At 49.3% G+C, this 17931-nt stretch overlaps 1 protein-coding gene across 9 annotated transcripts in view; it reads left to right on the forward strand.

Moving 5' to 3' along the window:
• The window catches only part of LOC107322795 (fer-1-like protein 4), a 30880-nt gene extending 12963 nt beyond the window's left edge, over window positions 1-17917 (forward strand). The window contains exons 21-45 of one of the 9 annotated variants that reach the window (XM_032448596.2): window positions 841-957; window positions 2565-2717; window positions 2949-3132; window positions 3675-3799; window positions 4200-4334; window positions 4644-4817; window positions 4986-5102; window positions 5430-5591; window positions 6272-6434; window positions 7431-7534; window positions 7881-8012; window positions 8426-8474; window positions 9291-9397; window positions 9771-9902; window positions 10574-10684; window positions 11141-11268; window positions 11757-11927; window positions 12391-12545; window positions 14117-14295; window positions 14928-15013; window positions 15802-15900; window positions 16149-16390; window positions 16546-16829; window positions 17069-17169; window positions 17351-17917. In XM_032448596.2, coding sequence (XP_032304487.2) covers window positions 841-957; window positions 2565-2717; window positions 2949-3132; window positions 3675-3799; window positions 4200-4334; window positions 4644-4817; window positions 4986-5102; window positions 5430-5591; window positions 6272-6434; window positions 7431-7534; window positions 7881-8012; window positions 8426-8474; window positions 9291-9397; window positions 9771-9902; window positions 10574-10684; window positions 11141-11268; window positions 11757-11927; window positions 12391-12545; window positions 14117-14295; window positions 14928-15013; window positions 15802-15900; window positions 16149-16390; window positions 16546-16829; window positions 17069-17169; window positions 17351-17531 — 3591 coding nt within the window. In that variant the 3' untranslated portion in view covers window positions 17532-17917. Of the gene's footprint in view, window positions 1-840; window positions 958-2564; window positions 2718-2948; window positions 3133-3158; window positions 3538-3674; window positions 3925-4199; window positions 4335-4643; window positions 4818-4985; window positions 5103-5406; window positions 5592-6271; window positions 6435-7430; window positions 7535-7880; window positions 8013-8425; window positions 8475-9290; window positions 9398-9770; window positions 9903-10573; window positions 10685-11140; window positions 11269-11756; window positions 11928-12390; window positions 12546-14116; window positions 14296-14927; window positions 15014-15801; window positions 15953-16148; window positions 16391-16545; window positions 16830-17068; window positions 17170-17350 lie in introns of those variants that run through there. The other 8 variants (XM_085520039.1, XM_085520044.1, XR_014935895.1 and 5 more) reach the window with 8 other exon arrangements.
• The last annotated feature ends 14 nt before the right edge of the window (window positions 17918-17931 follow it).

The raw sequence follows: 17931 nt of genomic DNA on the forward strand, positions 1-17931 counted from the left end.
AATTGATGCTAAGAGGGAGACTGAGAGCTAAGACCCACACTGTAGTCATATAGTCACAGAATGACTTAGGTTGGAAGGGATCTTGAAGATTCCAGTTCCAACCACCTGCATCTCCCAACACTGCTTACAGTCATACATCTTCCAGCACAGGGAGCAGAGACAGGGACTGCCCATGGGTGCCTTCTGTTTTAAACAGATGTTGTGCTTGGATGTCAGCTTTCCTCTCCTGGCAGAGTACAGCTGCAGTCCTGGTCCCTATCAAACCACAAAGCTTTGAAAGTCTGACCAAAACAACAGCAGTAAATGAAATTCCCTCTGGTCAATATGGGACTCTCTGCAGGAGATAATCAGCCCAAGAGATGAATTTTCTGGGTTTTCCTGGCCTGGTCAGTCAACACAAGGTTTGAACCCTGAATTCCTTCTGGATTTCATTATTAGTTCAGGCTCATCATGAAGTTCATCTTCAGATCCTGACCCTATCAATTAACAGACACAACATCCTAGCCCTCTCTTCCAGTTTCCTTTGGCTTCTTTGGTCACCAAAATGCTGTCAGACACCATCTGGAGCCTTAGACCACCATCTTCTGAAATGTTTCTTTCTTATGTGTCCTCCTGCCCCAAATGATGCAAAAGCTCACAGATTTCTGCTGTTGGCAGAGCTGATGGCTTCTTCATGTAACCTCATTACAAGTTCACAAAATTAGCTCTCAGCAGCTGGCAAGTGAGCTGGTGGAGGCCATGGCACGATGGTCTCCACTTCCTGCAGAGCCCCCAGGTGTGCTGCCAGTGGGGCATGCATGGCTCACAGCCAGGCACGTGACAGCTCTTCTCTCTGTGCAGATCCTGTATGCGAAGCAGGGGCTCCGTGTGAGGCGGTGGCTGACCCGAACCAATGTGAAAGAGAAGGTGAAGGAGACCAGGAGAATTCTGGCCAAGCTTCGCTTCATGGCTCAAGAGGTACAGCTGCTCCTGGGGCACCCCATTTCTGGGCACAAGCAGGCATGGGCAAGGACAGGGAACTGGGCTGCCTGCTGGGACTTTCATCAGCCTGAAATGGGGATTTTTCTTGCATGTCTTTCCCTGCTATGTAAAATCCCAGGTTCCAGCTTCTGGAAGTTATCATATTTCATGTAGTGGCTCCCATGATGGATGAAACTTCATGGTCTCACAGGGCCAGCAGTGACAGAGGAGGGATCCAAAGGCTCAGCAGTGGCTTGAAGGCAGGGCTGGGTCAGCTCCAGCCACCAGGACCTTTCTGCCCTCTCTGCCTGGCCCTGGGCTGTGCTGCAGTGTGGCTGTGGGAAGCCTGCCTGGAAATCAGTCTTGCCTGTCTGCCCGCACACTCTCTGTCTATAATAGAGACTCTCTGCTCTCAGAGTCTCACTGGCTCTATTTAAAGAGCTCTGGAAACCAAGTGCGTTCTTGTAGTGTAAACCAGAGCACAATGCTTGTGGGAGCAACGTGGCCAGAGGTTGATGCAGTTTGGAGAAGTCTTTCACCAAGTGAAGTTCTACCACTATCACATCCTCAGATATGTAGGGCAGATAGGCTTTAGAATGAATAAGACTTCACCTCTTGCAGTGCCAGAAAAAGCTGTGCAAGTACAAACACGCACCAAGGAAGCTAAGAGGGGGAAGAGAGCAGAAGCTAAGATTCAAAATAATTCTTTGTTTCCATCTGTAAATGTAAGCTCCTTTGCAAGCCTGCTCTGCATCTGCAGCTTTGTGCTGGCACTAGCATCACATATTGTCTGCACATGGTTCTGTCCTATGGATTAGCCTTCAGGCTTCTGCAGGAGCTACAGGGGAAGTAACACTTCTCCAGCCTCATGGGGTCTCTCTTTCTCCAGCATGGGATGAGAATGACTGCATCCCACTGATTTGTAGTGAAAACCAAACTCCTTGGGGAGACCCACAAAGCCATACTGCAGGGCTGAGTTTCAGAAGCATGTGCCCAACGTTTGGCCCCATCACTTGCTTCTGGATCTCCAAAGAGCTGTGCAGCCACCAGCTCCTTGTTGTCACGGAGTTCTCTCTAGAGCTCACTCCGGGACAGTGTGCACAAACCCGGGGCAGCACGAACAAAAGCCCCCCCCTTTTCTCTAGCGGCCCGGCGGCGCGGCCCGGCGCGGCCCGGCCACGTGCGTTTAGGGAGACGGGGAAGGGAAGGGAGATTGCGATTAGGTCTAACAAAAAAATGAGGGAGGAAAAAGGTGATCTGAGAACGAATGGCAGTTTAATAACCTAATAACACTAAACAACAACAAGAGAGTCTCAACAAAGAGAATACCAAGTCCCAAATCTCACCGATGGAGCTGTGGAAGGCAGGAAGGTCTGACCACGTTGTCTCCTCGCAGGGAGCCGGTCCAGCAACGCCGTCCCCTTCCTCACTTCCCTTCCGGTGCCCCTCCCCACATGAACATTAAGGCAGTTCACAGAAAAAAAAACTTGTCCCCTTTACTCCCATTATGAGGCATGGTGTTCTGATGTGGAATACCAACACCAACCAAATTGCAAAACCATAACACTTGTGCATCAGATTGTCACTGCTCTTCCTCCCTCCAGCCCCAGTGTACACTCCCCGACGTCCTCATCTGGATGCTCAGCAACAATCGGCGTGTGGCATATGCGAGAGTCCCTGCACAAAACATTCTCTACTCAGTAGTGGAAGAGGAGAAAGGCAAGGACTGTGCGAAGATCCAGACTGTCTTTTTGAAGGTAGTGTTAATCCCAAAGCAGCATGTTTCTGCTTTCATCGTGCTGTTTCTCACTCCTTTCTTCTAACCCTCCTTCCTGACATCCCAGTGTCTGTAAGGAAGCACAGCTCTTGCTCCACTGCGTGGCACTGTGTCTTGTGCTCTGTGGCTGTTGGCTGGCCAACAGAAGTGGTCCTGGCCTGAAGGTGGCATGGCTGGGATGGGAAACCTGCTAACCTTCCTGCACCCTCAGGTGCCTGGCTTGCACACTGGTGAGATCTTTGCCAAACTGGAAATCTACATGTGGCTCGGGGTTACCAAATATGCGAAATACTGCATGATGGAGCTGCCTGAAGAGTTCAAGTACCTCTCAGAGAGCAGGCAGGAGATCACCCAGCTCTCAGTGCACAGTCCTCCCAGCTGGCTCAGCAGGGATGGTGAGTTCCACAGCTTAACCAGGAGTGGGCAAACGGAGAGGTGAGAAGTCCTGCCCCGGGATCACTGTGTGAGGAGTAGGATGTGGCCTGTCAGCTCCATGTCACCTCTGAGACATGACTGGGAAAGACAAGTCCAGTTTGTTCTGATGAGGGCACGTTTGCGCTCTCGCAGGAGGAGCAGCTGCCAGGATGGGGGTCTCCTGGGTGCTGAGTGTGCTGCCTCAACTGGCAATACATGTGAGCTCTGCCTCTTTGCTGAGTCCCATTGATGCTCCCCTGGTGGTGAATGCTCTCAGATGACTGCACATTTCACATCATGTCCTACCCAGAGGTGCCTGAGGAGCCTGCTGAGCTTCTCTTGCTTGGCCAAACCTTGAGAAACATGCTGGCCCTCTGAGAACTGCAGTGAGTGCCCCTAGAAGTGGTACCCTTGCAGGATGTACCCAGCCTTACCTGATCTTACCTCACTGCGTTCCTCCTGACACATCTTTTGGATTCAGGAAGGGCTGGATCAGGGAACTGAGAACTCTTTTTCTTACCAGATTTCAGCTATTTCCAGCTCCGAGCTCACCTGTATCAGGCTCGAGGAATCCTCCCTGCAGATGACAATGGACTTTCGGATCCATTTGTGAGAGTGGTGTTTTCAACTCATTGCCAGACCACCAGGGTGAGATCCCTTAAACTCCTGCATCTGCCTTCTTGGATATTTGGAGACAGACAAATCATGTATTCACTGACATGTTGGAGGACAGTGCTGTGTCCTCTGGGACTTTTTGTAACTCCAGGCACAAGGTATTTCTGTGCTCTGGGTGGGGTGATTACGTTCAAGGAACATTTGACAAAACAACCAAGCAGACAATGGTGTAAAGGACTGATACCATTTACTGGTTGATCCCAAGTACTTCTACTGTCTCATGCTTTTACCATTTCTTCTTCTGCCAGCTGCTGGCTCCATGTGGCTGTGGTGGAGAGGAGATCAGCCCATGCTTCCCCAGTCTCTTTACAAAGTGCATGTGGTTTTTTTCCATGGACTGTGGTAAGCTCAGACCTCTTGTCTCTGTCTGCAGACGGTGGAGGAGACATTGAGCCCAATGTGGAACGAGTTACTTTTGTTTGACCAGCTCATAATTGATGGAAATAGAGAAGAGCTGAAAACAGAGACTCCTGTTGTTGTAGTCAGTCTCTTCAACCAGAGTACATTTGTAAGTACAGCCACACTGCCCTCGTGCTGTCACTTCAAAGACAGGGAAGGCAGAACAGCAGTGTGTGTGAGTGGTACAAGTAGGCATTTAGGAATCATGTTTCCAGTTTCCATCTGTGGTCTTAGGCGATTTGTCCAGTCCTGAGTGGAAGCAGGTCTTAAGTTAAAGGGAGCTGCTTCAGGTGCCTCTCCTCTGCTCCTGCCTCTGGATGGAGCAGAGGATGGAGGAGCAATCTTATGCATGCCCATGTGGCTGGATGGTAGTAAGATAATGCACGGATACTTTAACCCTCTCCCTCCTTTCCTGCAGGGCTCTCCTGAGTTCCTTGGCCAGGCCTTTGCTGTCCCACAGGTGAAGCTGGTTGATGAGCCATACTGCAAACCTGCCCTGCAGTTCTTTGATTTCTACAAAGGCTCCAAAACAGCTGGAGAGCTCATTGCCACTTTTGAGCTGATTGAGTTGGATTACAGTGGCTATTTGGAGGTAATGGGCTTGGGGAAGCCATGTCTGCCTTTCAAATGAAGGACAGAGGCTGCAGGGACAGAGCTTATAGGCACAGACCAAGAGGAGAGAGAGAGGAGATACGCTGTGGAAGATATGTGGAAGATTATGGTTTTCAGTGCTCAGTGTGACTTGGCTCTGTCTGCTCAGCCCTCAGTGCCTGAGGATGTGGAGCCCAAGGAACCCAGCTACCTGGGAGACCCCCGAGCTGGACGGTTCATCATCCCGGAGGGCATCCGCCCCGTGCTGAAGGAGTTTCGCATAGAGGTGTGCTGCCTTCTGCTGGGCTGGCTCCCATAGTGGGAGGCACAGACTGCCCATGGACATGGCAGGGCTTGGGGAGGGTTTGAAACCCAGCACGTGCCAGAAATGGTGGTGCCCGACATTCAGGAGGAACTGTTTCAGTGGTTTAACAACCAAACCCATTGTGTTTGTGCTCACAGCACAGGACTGGATCCTGGTGGCTGGGTGGGAAGAGTGGTCTTATACCTCTCTTGGGGTCTATGATGAGTAGGGTGACAGTTCTGGGCAGGGCTGTATGGCCATACCACACCTAACATGTCTAGAACAGCCCAGCAGCTTCATGTGCTTTAGATCCTATTCTGGGGCCTGCGGGATCTGAAGCGGGTCAACTTGTTCGAGGTGGATCAGCCGCAGGTGATCATTGAATGTGCTGGCAAGAAGGTGGAGTCAGAGGTGATTGTGGCCTACAATGAGAACCCCAACTTCACTGAGCTGGTCAAATACATGGATGTGGTGAGTGGGAAGGGGGTCCTGCCATGCTGGAGCACACCATGGTTGTCCTACAATCACATACAATCTGTTTGCTGAGAGTGAGTGAATGGGAGGGGAGCTGCACCCAGGCTTTTGATCTCCCAGAGACATGCATTTTGGCTGCATATCAAAACCTTCATGTGTGTACCCTCTGAGATGAGTCTCAGGCATCATCTGTCACCATGAGGCTCTGGTTTTTGGGCAGAGTTGTAAGGTCTCATCAGACCTCGCGTGCAGCAGGGCTGCACAGCAGTCTCAGAGAGCTGAGATTTTGTTCAGCCTGGAGGATGGGATCTTATCAACACTTATAAACATCTGAAAGGTGTGTGTCAAGTGTCTGGGACCAGACTCTTTTTCAGTGGTGCTGAGCAACAGGACAAAGGGGCAAAAAGTGGAATACAGGAAGTTCTATACAAATATGCAAAAGAACTTCCTTAATGTGAGGATGCCTGAGCCCTGGCAGGGGCTGCACAGAGAGGTGATGGAGTCTCCCTCTCTGGAGATACCCAAAGCCACTTGTATGCTTTTCTGTGTCATCTGCAGTAGGGAACCTGCATTAGCAGTAGGTTGTATTACATGACCTCCAGAGGTCCCTTCCAATGTCTTCAGTTCTGTGATTCTGTGTTCTGCTCCCACAACCCCTTTGTGTGGTTCTTTTGCAGGAGCTCCCAGAGCAGGTCTACCTGCACCCTCCCCTAAGCATCTTCGTGGTTGAAAAGCGGGCATTTGGACGCACTGTGCTGGTGGGGACCCACATTGTGTCTGATGTGATGAAATTCTCTCCCAGAGAGCTGGAAGAAGAGGAAACGGAAGAATTGCCCAAAGGTGAGCTGCTTGATGAGGTTCCTGTGGAGTTAGCAAGGGGTTCTGCCTGTGGCAAACATCCCCACTGCTTCTGCCCTGTAGCCAGGCAGCAAAGTCCTCAACCAAGAGCTGTAAGTTGCCCAACAAAAGCATCACACAGGGCAGGTCGAGGTCGAAGACAGTTTGTAATTCCCTGAGGCTGTTTGGAAGTGGCTGCAGCCAAGCAGTGGTGCAGGGCCTGACCTCCTTGGGACTGGCAGATGGCAGTTTGCCATTTGCAAGGGTAGCTTGTTATTTGCCTCCCCACCACATCAACAGGACTCACCTGCTTTGGGTGAGTTTCTCTGTCACTCTTTGTTTTACAGTTATGAAACCCAGAAGAGGCAGAATGGTTCATGAAGATCTCTTAGTCCAGCAGGCCATTTATCTGGGGCTAAATAGGCAGTAACTTACATCTGTAGGAATTTTGTGTCTGGAGTCAGAGATATTTAGCTTGTGGAGGACCATTGTCTTCATCTATTGCAATCCTCTGCATAGCTGAAGTGGAGAGCTGACCTCCATCAAGTTTTAAGGAGTGTGAACTGGTCTGCATTCTGCATATTAACAGTTTTCCACTTTTCTTGCATTACTGGGTCAAGAACTACTCACTAGGTAATGGATTCCCCAAAAAGCTCTCTGACAGCAGCAGCCAAAGCTCCTGATCTGGGAGTGTATAAATAAAGGGGGCATGATGATGAAGAAGCAAAAATTGATGAGCGGAGGATAGCAAAGGTGTTTCTCATAGATCTCAACTCTTGCTCATCAGTAGCAAGCATGTAGATGGTGGTGACCAGTCTCAGCACTGTACTTGGATTTCCAGTACAGTTTTGGCAGGATCTGATATCAAAAGCTTTAAAAGAAATCACACTGCAGTGAGGTAAGAGATGGTTTTCCTGTGGAACAACAATTAGCCAGAACTAGGAGTCACTGGGCAGAAACAAATGCATGAGAACATGATGTTCTTTCTCTGCATTTCAGCCCAGAAATTCTCAACCCGGCATCTTCTGCCTCAGACTGCAGTAACCACTGGCCCGGCCTCAGGTGAGGCAGGTCCCAGTGCTCACCCCCTGAGTCTAGTGAAGGTAAGTGATTTGTTGGGCCCAGTGTGTTTTGAAGTTTGTGAATCCAACTTTCTCTCTGGACTCAAACACTCCTCTCCCCCTGTCCATCTCCTTGTTTCATGCCTGCTTCTACTGCTCCTTGATGCTGCTGTGTGTCTGGGCTCCGGCACAGAGAGAAGAGCTCTGCTTCCTCATACAATGAATACTGCTGCCTTTGTAGCGAAGCATGAGCCCAGGCTACTTGAAGCTTTGTAGCTCCTATGCTCTGCCTGGAAGCTGAGCCTTTGCTGGGGCTTTCAGGACTGGGTGTGCAGGTATCCTGGATGTTCTTTCCCTCCATCTGAATCCTTGTCTCTGTGATCTTAAGGCTCCTTTGAAAAAGATTCCTATCAATAAGTTTGCAAAGAAAGAGGATGAATATGAAGAGGAGAAACCAGATCCAGAAGAACTAGATTGGTGGTCCAAGTACTATGAGTCTCTGAAGGAGCTGTATAACCAGGTAACCTTTTGTGATGGCTTCCAGCTGAGGGTGAAGTGGCCGTAGTGGTTTGAGGAACATGTTTTCAGCAACACAGAGTGCCATAGGAGCCATTGCAGCATACATCTGCAGGAAGATGTAAGCTTTTATGTGCCAAGAACACTTGTGGTAGTCAGGTATCAAGCATCCTTCAGGTGGGCTGAGGTCAGCAGGTAATGGATGTTGAAGCATCCCTGAGTCTAGATACCAAAGTTTCTTCCAGGTATACTACTAGGGCATTCATTGGGTACCCTCCTGCAATAATGTTAATGCTAAAATATCTCAGTCTCCATATTGCTGACTCTGCTGGCAGGAAAGTTTTGGAAGTGTTCTGTGCTCAGATGGAGAAGTTTTTTCTGTCAGGGTTGTGGGGTGACTGTCTTTGTGTGTTTCAGACACGCAGTGATGAGGAAGATGCTGAGAACGATGAACTGAATGATGCAGGTGAGTCTTCTGTGGGAAGAGCCAGACCCTACACTGCCCAGAGGCCAATGGGATTGTGAAAATGGAGCTGAGCATTCAGCAGCTGGGTACCACTTCGTGCACATGGATACTCAACTAGGATACAGGAAGGACTCAGAAAGACCCAAAAAGCAGAGAATAGTACTACAGTTGTACCCTCAGCTTTGCTGAGGTGTAAGCAGTGACTGGTCCAGCAATAACCTGAGTTGATGGGACAGTAAGTATAGAAATGATATAAATCCTATTTAAGAAGAGGAATAGAGGGTAGGTTTATGCCATTTGTTCTCAGGGGATTTGGGGTCTCTAGGAAATGGGGCACAGAAACGCACTCTCTTGTTGGGTTTCTGTTTCCTGATGTCCCAGAAATGGGACCAGCTGTGCTCATCCTCCAGGCATGACTGCCTGTGCACAAAGTAGTGGTGATGGATATCCACCTAGAAGCAGTCCATCCAAACAAACATCTGTCTAAAGAAGGTTAGCTTTCATTCTTGTCTGCCTTGACAGCACCTGTGGAAGGGTCCAGTCACCTTCCTCTGCTTAATCCTTCCTTTCTAAAGAGCATCCACAGGGAGAGGCAGGCCTGTGCTGAATTTGTACCCCTGCTCACACAGTCTTGTCTTGATGGAAGAGCTGAGGTGCTGTGGGGACACCCGCTGCAGACAGCAATAGCTCTAGTTACCCTGACACAGCTCAAAGGCCTGGATAAAAGTATTGCTATTGCTAGGGGCATTGCATGGAAGGACATCTGCAGTGATGGGAGAGATCAGAGCATTTCTCAATCTTCTATTGCCATTTCAGATGGAGGGAATTTAAATGCAGCCTACATTGACATGGAAGCAGAAGATGAAATGGTAATTGAAGCTGAACCTGCTCAGCCCAAGAGGAAGCTCATTGCCACCCTTCAGGTGAGTGTTGGGGTTATGGATATGGCCTCTTTCAACTCTGGATCTTTGTGCACACTTATCTTCACTTCCACTACAGTGGAAGCTTAAACTGGGCTGGAGAACCTCACTGAACAGTGTTTGTTGAGTCGTATCCTTGCTGGGCTTTGAGACAGTTAGTGAGACCTCTGAGCCCAGCTGAGATACATGTGCTCATCTGATGAGCCTGGGAAGACAAAGGAGACTCATGATGTCTGTCACTGTATATTACTGAGTAAGGGAGGATATGGTAAAATGGTCAAGGCAGGGGGAAGATAATCTTCCTTTTCTTAAAAGGGACTCTTCTCTCCTTTAAGATGTCATAAAAAGGCCTAGAATGAGTTTCTACCTCTTTCAGATCTACAACTCTGAGCTGGAAAATGAGTTTGATAATTTTGAAGACTGGCTATGTATTTTCCCCCTTCATCGTGGCAAAGCAAATGATGATGAAGATGGACACGAGGATGAGAATTTTGTGGGGAAGTACAAGGTGCTGTATCATTGGAATAAAGTTTGAGAAAGGCTACTCTTAAAGTGATCTGGACCTCTGAGCATGCAGACACCAGCAAAGCCTTGGAAAGGACATATGTGTGCAAAGTTGTATGAGGTCATGGTAAGGCATGACCAGGTGCACTGTGGTTTTTTGTTAGTTGACAAATGTACTTGCTCTAGAACTTTTTAGCCCTTACAAGGAGAGAACATGAAGCATAAAGGGACTCTTATCCTCGCTGAGGCCTCTGGTTATATTCAATATGTAAATAAGTATTAGCAAATGTCACTGGTTCTAAAATTAGTAATCTTATCTAAAAGATTCATCAACCTCCCATCCAGGAGCTCTTGAAGACTCTGAAGTATCAATTATAAAGGCTGGTTTAAGAAGGTCCCTAGAAAATCTTTGGTGCCTCTCTGCCTTTGGCAGTTGAATTATGTGTATGGAGATGTTCAGATCTTCTGGCACTGGCAGTGGTCTGGCAGCCTGACCTGCACAGTGACTGCCTGGAGAAACATGGCAGTGCTTGTGGAAAGGACTGTCCCCATGGGCACGGACTGTCTGAGGCTCTGATTTCCCATCTGGGAAGGGGAAATGGTTTCAGTCGCTCCAACCCCATTTGAGATCTTCTCTTTCATATCTAGTCATTACCTGCGGTGTCTTTTCTGCAGGGTTCCTTCTATGTCTACCCTAGTGTGGAAGCTGGCATGGAGCCCAAGGTCTCCCAGGGGGTTCCAAGGAACAGACCCATCAAGGTTCTTGTAAGAGTTTACATTGTGAAGGTAGGTCTCTGGTGGCAGTGACAGCAATGCCTGGGGGCCTGTCCTTCCCTAAGGACCCCCTGCTGTTCTCCACTCAGCAAATGTGAGCAGTGGCACTTGGGAAAAGCCTGACACTGGCTTGCCAGCCTAGTGGGAGTCAGCTACAACAAGGGCTGTCATTTACATCTTTTTCATGAAGAGCCTTCCAGGCTTTCTTGCTTCAGGAGGTGCTAAAAATTCAGTTGGGCATTGCTCAGCTCCTCTTATTTGCTCTAAGACAGTGAGCAAGTAGGTGGGCTGGCAGATGGAATCATCTCTGCCTTATGAGTAGGGATGCGGTGGAACAAAAACATTTCACTGCTGGGGCTGTTGCTGAAGGTGGGCTGGTGACCTTGGGATATCTCAGGTCCACGCAGTGTCCTCTCTTCACATTGCTCTCTGCAGCTGATGTGTGGCTGTGCCTCCTGTGTATTTCAGGCTACGAACCTGTCTCCAGCAGACCCCAATGGCAAGGCAGACCCCTACGTGGTGGTGACAGTGGGACAGGAGCAGAAGGACACAAAGGAGCGATATATCCCAAAGCAGCTCAATCCTGTGTTTGGAGAGTATGTAGGAAGTTTTCCTCTGCAAGGTTTAATTGTAGTGCAGATGTGGGGCTCATGACATGACCCAGCGTGCACAGTCTTCTTTTCCTCTCTCCTGGGCGATTTTGTGCTATAAGACAAAGATCTCAGACTTGTCTCCTGCCTCCATCTGTCACAGGGGTATTTGGCTTCAGGAAGGAAGCATTCAGAGGGCTTGATTTATCAGACAGAGTAGCAAAACAAGAGAACTTTGGAGACATTTGTCCTTACCTCCAGGAGCTCTATCCGGCGGCACACACTCATGGATAAATAACTCTTTTTGTTTGAACAAGTTTGAATTTGTTTGAATTTTGTTTGACACTGAAAACTGCACATGGTGAACTAGTGAAGAGACAAATTCTATCAGAGGTCTCAGGGCTGGCAAACACAATTCTTAAATGTGGGATGATTGAAGTAGAGCATGTGCTTAACTTCTTGCTAATTACACTTCCCCATCTGCTTCCAACCAGAGTTGTGGAGCTGACAGTCTCCTTTCCCATGGAATCGGAGCTCACTGTGGCAGTATTTGACCATGATTTGGTTGGATCTGACGACCTGATTGGAGAGACTAAGATTGATTTGGAGAACCGGTTCTACAGCAAGCACAGGGCCAACTGTGGAGTGGCTTCGCAGTATGACATGTAGGTATTAGTCTGACACATTGCAGCCATGAGACTTGTTCTCCACTTCTGCCACTCACAGCACCTCCAGTTTTGCAGGACAGAGCTGGCATCTGCAGTGTAATGTGCAGATGCATTACAAGTTACATAAGTCCATCTTCTTTATTTTTTTTGCCTCCTACCAACTTCCTGTGATAGCTCAAACTCCTACTGCAGGAGCAGGAGCTCCCAGTTCAGAGCTGCAGTGAGAGTTGCTGCTGTTGCTGCTCTGAAGCCGTCGGTTTTATGAGGGGCAACCCTGGCTTGTTCCAGGGGAGAGGAGCTCATAAAGCTTTCCTTTCATTAAGCTTTTGTGCATCTGTGGTTTTCCCAGGGAAATCTAAGCAGGGGCATCCTGGTACAGCCTGTGCTGGAGAGAAAGTAAAGGGCCTGTGAAAAAAACTCTGCCAGTGTCTGAACTGAGCATGTTCTTCCTTCCATGCAGAAATGGCTATAACATGTGGCGAGATGCTTTCAAGCCCACACAGATCTTGGATAGCTTATGCAAGAAAATGTCACTCCCTGCAGCAGAGTACAGACGGGAGGAAGTCAAAGTGGGCAGCAAAATCTTCAAGGTCCCTCCTGAAGTATTTCCTGAAGGTACAGAGAGCTTGGAGTGCCCTGATGGCTCCTGCAGTGAATGTGGTGATGTCGTAGGCTGGGAACCCACCAGCCTCTCTTCCCTGAATTGCTGCTGGGGCTGTCTGCCCATGCCATCCCTGTGTTCATGGGTCACTGTGGGGAGCATCCTCAGCACCCAGCAGCCTGGCTTTGGTGGGTGATGTTTCTGGGATGGGGGAAACGTGATCCAGATCATTAGGACCCATAGCAGCCTCCCAGGCAGAAGGTGGAATATTTGTTTTGCAAAGTGAGCCTCTCACAGCAGTGTTCTGCATGGGTGCTTGGTGCTTGCTCAGCCAGAGCACCTGCAGCTTATTGCAGTGGCTGATGCTGTCATGGAGCTTGATCTCCATCTGCTTGTGACCACCATCACCTGTAGACTGGGGTCCTGTTATTGTTTTATGGGGGCTTTTTCCAGTATTCTTTCCTGCATTTAGCTGGTTTGTCCTTCAGGGATTCTTTAGCTTACTCCCCATTTCACTATTGTCAATTTCTTCCTTACAGGCAGCTTTCATATCTCCTTTACTATTTCTCTTTCCTTGTTACTGGAATTTTAAGCCCTGGTGCCATTGCCAGTGGAAGAAAACCTTCCCAATCATAGGTCTCCAGGGGCCAGCATTTGTGCAGTGGGTCCAGCCTGGAGACAGGAATGGAGCAGACCTGGCCTGCTTGTGGATGGCTGGATGTCCACTACATGATGTGGACATGCTCTTCTTAAAAAAATGACTCTACCCCCCTTTCCTCTTTTTTTTTCTCTCCCAAAGACTTTTCATCTCTGTTGCGAATACCTGGATCAGCCTTCCTTCCAGAGTCAGTTTGAATGAGTATTTTAGATTCTGGCTGCAGAGGTTTTGTTCACTTACACAGACCCTTGTCAGCCTTACTATGTTTTCCCTTGGATCCACTTGCAGATCTTGCTTTCCCCATTGGCTGTCTGTGGTTGTGATTGTTTTTCTGCTGCTCTTATCCCTTCCTGAAACCATGGAGTATGGATCAGCCTCACCATCATCTTGCAGTTTAATTCTGAGCTGGTTTTGCCTCTGTTTTGAGTCAATTTGGCCGATTTCCATTCTGTCTAAGTGCTTTGCTCACAGGAATATTTGTATTGGGTTGTACGTGAACTAAATCATTTGTTTTGTCTGAAGCTAAGAAGTGTTCATGTTGTCAGGGCTCCCGCTTCCTCCACCAGCATTTAAAGATGCTGTCATTGATTTCTGCTCCAATCAAACAAAAACCAGCTCAGGGACATCATTTGCTCTGGTGCATGGAGGGCATGGTCATGTGTCACTACCAAGTGTTATGGTTCTTTCCTTGAGCACTCCCAGGGCAATATTTCCTATCTGTTGGTGTGCTGGCATCACCACAGACCTTAAACTGCCCCAGAGGGTTGTATCCTGCTCAGCATCCTGTGGATCCTTTTCCCTAGACCACTGTAAAAGCTTTTTTGCCCTTTTCCTCTTATTTCTCTTGGCTTGCTCATCTTCTGCTTACAGTTTTCCTCCTCACTGTGGCATATTGAGCGCTTTTTCCATGGCTGTGTCCTGCTGCAGGGGCCTCTGTGAGGGATGAGAGCGGAGCAGCTGATGAGAACTGGTCAGTGGATGATGAGCACAAGGCTCTGTATGTCCTGCAGCACTGGGAAGAGATGCCAGGACATGGGTACAAGCTGGTACCAGAGCACGTGGAGATCCGATCCCTTTACTCCCCAGAGAGCCCTGGGCTCGTACAGGTGCGGTGTGTTTCCTTGTCCAAAGCCAACATTGCTCCAGGCAATGACCTTTAGGGCAGCTGGTAACCAGCACCCTGTCTGATCCCTATTATCCCTCTGTCTCCACATCATGGCATGCGTCCCAAGCTCTACCCCTTCCTGGATGGGCAGCTGTTTCTGTCAGCAGTCAGCAGAAGCTTGATGGCAGTGGGGCAGCAGTGCCAAGAGCAGATTCTTCCTCCTGCTGATGCTGATGGCCATGCACTGAACATGTCTGATGGCTCATTCAGCACCGAGCACTCAGAGTTGGAGAGCCAAGACACTCTGCTCAGTGCTTGATTTGCACTGGAGCCAGGCTGAGCACAGGAACTCCAGACTGCAAAAGGCTGAGTGTGAAGTAGACTCAGCTCATCTGGAATGCTTTTTCTTGGAAGCAGGATGGGGAGGAAAGGAAGCAATTTTGATGGTCTTATTTTTTTTCTATCCAACTCTGTCTAAAATCCACACAAAGCTCTGAAGCACTGGGAATGGTGATGAAGGGTGACCAGTGGTGGCCTTCTGTTATAGTTGTCCTTGCAGGGCCAAGCTTGGCTCCTTGAAGAGCTAGAGGGTGGTCAGTCTTCTGAAACCTCTCTGCTGTCACCTCTCACCAGGGCTCCCTGCACATGTGGATCGACATGTTTCCCAATGACGTTCCTGCACCACCACCAGTCAATATCAAGCCCCGACTGCCTATCAGGTAGCACCCCTGGGAGCAGGGATGGTATCTTGGGTGCACTGGCTTCATGCATTAGGGTTTCAGCTGCACCAGTGTTGGTGAAGGGCAAGGTTAAGCTCCCTGAATGGAGAAGGTAGGAATCTAGGTGTGAGCTACTCACCCAGCTCTTTTCTGAATGGAGAATGGAGAATTTCCTTCTCCTGGGTTGTCCGGAGAAGGGAAACTGAAGGAGCTGATCTGCTTCTGTCCATGATCTAATGAGAGTATTGAGATGAAGGACCCCAGATTCTTCTCACAGGTGCAACTTGCAGCTAGGAAAACTCCATCTGGATATTGTTCATAATGAGAGTGAAGAAATCCTGGGATGGGGACTCAGGGAACTGGAGAGGTGTGAGAATATTCACTTGGAGATGCTCAAAGCTCACGTGGTCCAGGCCCTGATCAATCTGCTCTACTACAATGGCAGAGCAGCAGGTTAATGTGGAGACTGCAGAGGTCTCTTCTTGCATCAGCCTTCCTGTGCTCCCATGTCTAAGTGGTGCTGGGTGGGTTTGCACTACACCAGGGCTTATCTTTGCATAAGCTATTTGTTTTCACTGTGAGTGTTTGTCTTGCAGCACTGTAACTCACTAACAAGGGCTACATGCAAGTTAACGAGGCCACTGGGCTGGGCCAGGGGGACCCTGGCAGGATACCACAGGTCTGGGGGGTTTCAGGTCCTACTGCTGGGCTGGTGTAGACTTGCTTTGCCCTCCCAGGCCTCAAGCATGAGAGCATAGGTCTCACTCACCCCTGTGTCTTTCCCACAGCTACGAGCTGCGTGTGATTATCTGGAATACAGATGATGTGATCCTTGATGATGTCAACCCAGTAACTGGAGAGCCTTCTAGTGACATCTACGTGAAGAGGTCTGATGGGAGCCGGCAGGGGGCCAAGTCCTGGCTATCTGGCTCCCAGCCCTGCTCAGGGCCCTCCTCTGAACCTCTGCTCCTCCCTCCCCTACCCTGACTTCTGACCCCACAGATAGCGGTCACTTGGTCCAATTTGTTTCTTTGACCCTTTCCTGCTGCCCCACAGGGTTCAAATCCTCCATCCTTCTGCTTTGTCTTTGGGGCAGGGTGACAAGGGGTATGAGATAACTGAGCTTCTCCTGCAGCTGGATAAAGGGGCTCGAACACGACAAGCAGGAGACAGATGTTCACTTTAACTCCTTGACTGGGGAGGGCAATTTCAACTGGAGGTTCATCTTCCGCTTCAACTATCTCCCGACTGAGAAGGAGATCACCTACAAGAAGAAGGACTCTGTCTTCTCTGTGGAGGAATCAGAATTTCGGGAACCAGCTGTTCTGGTCCTCCAAGTCTGGGATTATGATAGGATTTCAGCTAATGATTTTCTAGGTAAGGCATGGTCTGCTGCGAGTGGGGTAGCCTGACCCTGTTAGATCACTGCAGCAGATGGAATGGGCTGGTGCTGGTGGGAGCATGGCTGAGACACCAGCTGGAGCATGGGGCTCCCCCTGAGGTTTCATCGTGAGCTATCCCTGTGCCTGCAGGCTCCATTGAGCTGAAGCTGCATGACATGGTGCGGGCAGCCAAGAGCTCAGAGCAATGCACCATCAAGATGGCAAAGGAGAATGCTGCACCTCGCTTCTCCATCTTCCGCAACAAGCGCATGAGGGGCTGGTGGCCCTTCATCAAACTCAAAGATCAAGCAGACGAGGAGAGAGAGGAGGGGGAGGCCAAACAGAAGAAGAAGAAAAAGAAGAAGTGGAGCAGCTCAGTTAAACCAGAAGACGTTGAGTTCACAGACCCCAGTGGGAACAAGTACCTCCTGACGGTAAGGCAGGGCACTGGTGGGAGTGAGTGGAGAGCCAGTGATGCAACTTTGCTGGGACATGGCTGCCTGTACTGCATACACATAACCTGCAGAGGCAGCAATGACCCATCTGCACAGATCTTTGTGCAGGGCTCAAGTGGATCTGGGAGAAAAATACCCAGTCCTGGCAAGGTACATGGCTAGCACCTGCTTTGTGAAGCAGCACATGTAGCTGTGACTCTGTTATGTTCCCACTCCAGGGTAAAGTAGAGGCAGAGTTCCAGCTGCTGACCATGGAGGAGGCTGAGAAGAATCCTGTTGGTTTGGGCCGAAAAGAGCCTGAGCCCCTGGAAAAGCCTAAGTGAGTATCTGTATTCATCACCTTCACAGCCTGGTAGCTCTCTTTTTGGTGGCTTTTCATGTGGGAAGAGGGAGAACCCACTTCTCAGGGAGTTTAGAGCAATTGCGGAGCAAGGTGGGGGTGTCTGCAGGACTCCTGCTGCCAGGAAAGGGCAGTTTCATTTCACTTCTTCATGTTCCAGCCGGCCGAAAACTTCTTTCAACTGGTTTGTGAACCCCATGAAGACCTTTGTGTTCTTCATCTGGAAGCGGTACAAGAAGTACATCATTGTGCTGTTTGTGGTTGCACTTCTGACGGTCTTCCTGGTTCTGCTGATCTATACTATGCCTGGATACATTAGTGAGAAGATCATCAATGGATAAATGCTCTCCAGAGCAGAACTACACAAAAACAGCGGTGATTATTGCAATAACTGAGTCCAGGCCAGGATGTTTAAGGAAACCCTGCAAGTGCACAGGCAATCCGGAGAGTGAGAGGCCAGGCTCTCTTTGGGGAGAGCCTGGTAAGTACCTATGAGATGCCAAGGAATCAAGTAACCAACCTACTAAATTGGAACAGGCTGCCCAGGAAAGTGGTAGAGTCACCAACCATTCAGGTTTTCAAGAAGGGTATAGATGTGGCTCTGAGGGATGTGGTTTAGTGGGCATGGTGGGGATGGGCTGGGGGTGGACTAGGTGATCTTCATGGTCTTTTCCAGCCTTAATGATTCTGTGATTCTAAATAAAGCAAACTCATTTCAGGACAGTCATAGCTTTGGGAAAA

Source organism: Coturnix japonica, chromosome 19 (assembly GCF_054131305.1).
Source record: "Coturnix japonica strain WE chromosome 19, WE-NBRP24, whole genome shotgun sequence".
Lineage (NCBI taxonomy): Eukaryota > Metazoa > Chordata > Aves > Galliformes > Phasianidae > Coturnix > Coturnix japonica.